This window comes from Chiloscyllium plagiosum, unplaced genomic scaffold (genome assembly GCF_004010195.1).
Source record: "Chiloscyllium plagiosum isolate BGI_BamShark_2017 unplaced genomic scaffold, ASM401019v2 scaf_12682, whole genome shotgun sequence".
NCBI lineage: Eukaryota > Metazoa > Chordata > Chondrichthyes > Orectolobiformes > Hemiscylliidae > Chiloscyllium > Chiloscyllium plagiosum.
Genome location: NW_025207680.1, coordinates 7,330 through 9,979, shown reverse-complemented (window position 1 = coordinate 9,979; position 2,650 = coordinate 7,330). Strand labels below are relative to the sequence as shown.

Sequence of the window (2,650 nt, the reverse complement as noted above, 5' to 3'; positions counted from 1 at the left end):
TGACCAAGGTATGGAGACTGTCAGGTTAAACTCATCACCAACCATCTCTCCTTCTAATAAGAGAGCAGATTATCTCCTCTACACTCACCCTATGACAGAAGATTAATTCATAGTTAAATTAGATTAAATGTTAGCTTACAAACAAGGTTATCTGCAGGAAAACTAATAGCTCTCTAAACTTGCCAGATAAAATTAAAGAATCAGAGTTCACACTTTTCAAGACAATTGTAATCTCAATGAACTGCTCCCAACTAACTAGTTAAATGCAACATATGAAAGAAAAAAGAAAAAAAAAACATATTTCTTTTAACTAAACATCTACTACAATATTCAGAGGATGTCACTCACCATGCGTCCATATATCTTAATTGGCAATCCACATTTATCACAGAAATGAATGGGAGTGTCATCTTTCTCTCCAAGCAAATTTATCTGTAAAGCATGTTTAAACATCATGATTTATGAAAATATTTCAAAATCAACATGTACAGTTTTTTTTAAGAAAGTTACCTTAAAATCCCAGAAAAACTGCAGAGGAAATCGATGCTGGCTTCCAAACACCTCTCCAGATTTGCATTCATAGCTCCCATCATCGTTATAGTCAAATCCTTCTACATGATATCAAAAGCAAACATTTCACAATAGAACATGACTCCCATACGTAAAAAGTAACAAATTTTGGATTAACTAAGTAATACGAAAGTAAGAAATAGAAGCAGCAGTAGATCATTCTATAAGGAATGAAAGGAAAGCAGGTCAGTTATAATACATAAATTGAAACAGCAGAGCATTTCAAAATACACACGAACATATTGTCAGCATGGCTTCGCTAAGAGAAAATCATGCCTGATAAATTTACCAGAATTCTTTGAGGTGGTAATAGGGGATAAAGATAAAGGAGATAAAGTGAAAGGGGAAGCGGTGGATGCAACATATTTGAATTTTCAAAGGCATTTGATAATGCATCACACATTAAGATTATTTTTTATAATGTACTGTGCGCACACACTTTCTAAGAGCCCTTGGTGTTGGGGTTGTACATTAACATGGACAGAGGACTGGCTAACTAATGGAAAACAGAGTTGAGGTAAGGGGGTCACTTTAGGATGGCAATCTGTAACTAGTCAAGTGCAGCAGGAAACAGTGCTATTGCCACAATTATTTACAATACCTAGCAATAATTTTGTTGAGGAAAGTGAATCGTGTATAACCAAGGTTGCCAATAACTCAAAAATAGGGAAGGCAACTGGTTGGGATGACACAAAATCATATACCTGCAGAGGGATATATACAGGTTAACAGAGTGGGCAAAAACTCAACAAATGGAATATAATGCACTTTGGCAGCAAGATTGGACAACAGGATATTCCTTAAATGGAGAAAAACTGCAGAAAGCAAAATAAGAAAGGATATGGGAGTTCTTTATCCTTAGTCAAAAGAAGTTAGTGTCCAATTTCAGCAGATAACAGGGAAAGTAAATGAAATATTGCTCGTTTTTTTAAGGATATGGAGCGGAAGAGTAGGGACTGGTCAGACCATAGTTGGAATAGTGAAACTGGGCCGCTTTTCTAAGAATGCATGAAGCATATACTAGCATGAAGTCAACCCAGATAATTTTAGTAGTTTGACTTCTTATGGAGAACAGTCGTAGGAAGATAGGTTGAGTAGGTTGGGCCTATGCTTATTGGAATTTAGGAGCAAGAGAAGAAACTTTATTGAAACATTCCTGGGGGAATTGACAGGGTAAATGCTTAAAAGGTTATTTCTTGTTGTAGGACAATATCAAACCAGAGGGCATAATCTCAGAATAAGGGGTCGCACATTTCGGACTGGGAAGAAAAGGAAGTTCTTCTGAGGGTACCAAAGTTATGAAATTCTTTACTGCAGAGGGATGTCAATTCTGGATTGCAAAGTATATTCAAAGCTTAGATTGATAGATGTTTAATCAGTAAGGGAATCAAAGGTTACGGGTGAAAGGCAAGAAACTGCAGCTGAGGACAATCCAAAACAGATATAATCTCACTGAATAGTAGAACAAATTTGGCTGAATGGTCTACCTGAGTTCTTATGTCTTATAATCGATTCTCCATTTCTGAATGGCCTCCAACCTTATCTCATTGCTGTGAGGAGGTCCTGGAGAGAGGTCAGAGGTCATCCAGAGGTGGTAGAAAACACAAGATGCAAACTGCCCACCAGTTCAAACAGTGTAACACAAGGAAAGTAAGGTATTACATACTCATTTTTAAAAAGAATCCTTGACAAATTTATATTCAAAACTTTCAAATGCATTTGAACTACTGCCTATTTTGCCAGCACTGGGCAACATCATCTTCCTTGACAAATATAGATGCAATTACCTCAGTTGTGCTTCTTATCTCCATGTGGTATTTCTCTCATTGGTCCCTAATCAGCCCCATTCTTCCTTAAACCAATCCTGTCAGAATTATTACAGTGCAGAAAATATCATTCTGCCGATCATGGCTTTATCAATTAGTGCCAATCTTCTGCCAATTACTGATTTTATTATATTCAGCCTGTATCCACATTTATTTTACCCACCTGATGTTGTTACAAGTACATTCTTCATCAACTAGGTAAAAACAAGGGCTGCAGATGCTGGAAACCAGATTCTAGATTAGAGTGGTACTGG

General features: G+C 36.7%; 1 protein-coding gene across 2 annotated transcripts; it reads right to left on the bottom strand.

Annotated features, from left to right (window-relative positions):
• Window positions 1-315: 315 nt before the first annotated feature.
• LOC122546630 (E3 ubiquitin-protein ligase Hakai-like) lies at window positions 316-2,611 on the bottom strand. 2 transcript variants are annotated; one of them, XM_043685301.1, is made up of 3 exons: window positions 2,560-2,611; window positions 511-611; window positions 316-432 (listed from the first exon to the last, which is right to left on the bottom strand). In XM_043685301.1, the coding sequence occupies exons 1-3, from the start codon at window positions 2,585-2,587 to the stop codon at window positions 331-333; spliced, it is 231 nt and encodes a 76-aa protein (XP_043541236.1). In that variant the 5' UTR covers window positions 2,588-2,611; the 3' UTR covers window positions 316-330. The 2 variants fall into 2 exon arrangements, 1 of the variants encoding a protein (XP_043541236.1); XR_006310777.1 differs by lacking the exon at window positions 2,560-2,611 and adding an exon at window positions 2,058-2,551 and having other exon boundaries at window positions 327-432.
• Between the last annotated feature and the right edge of the window lie 39 nt (window positions 2,612-2,650).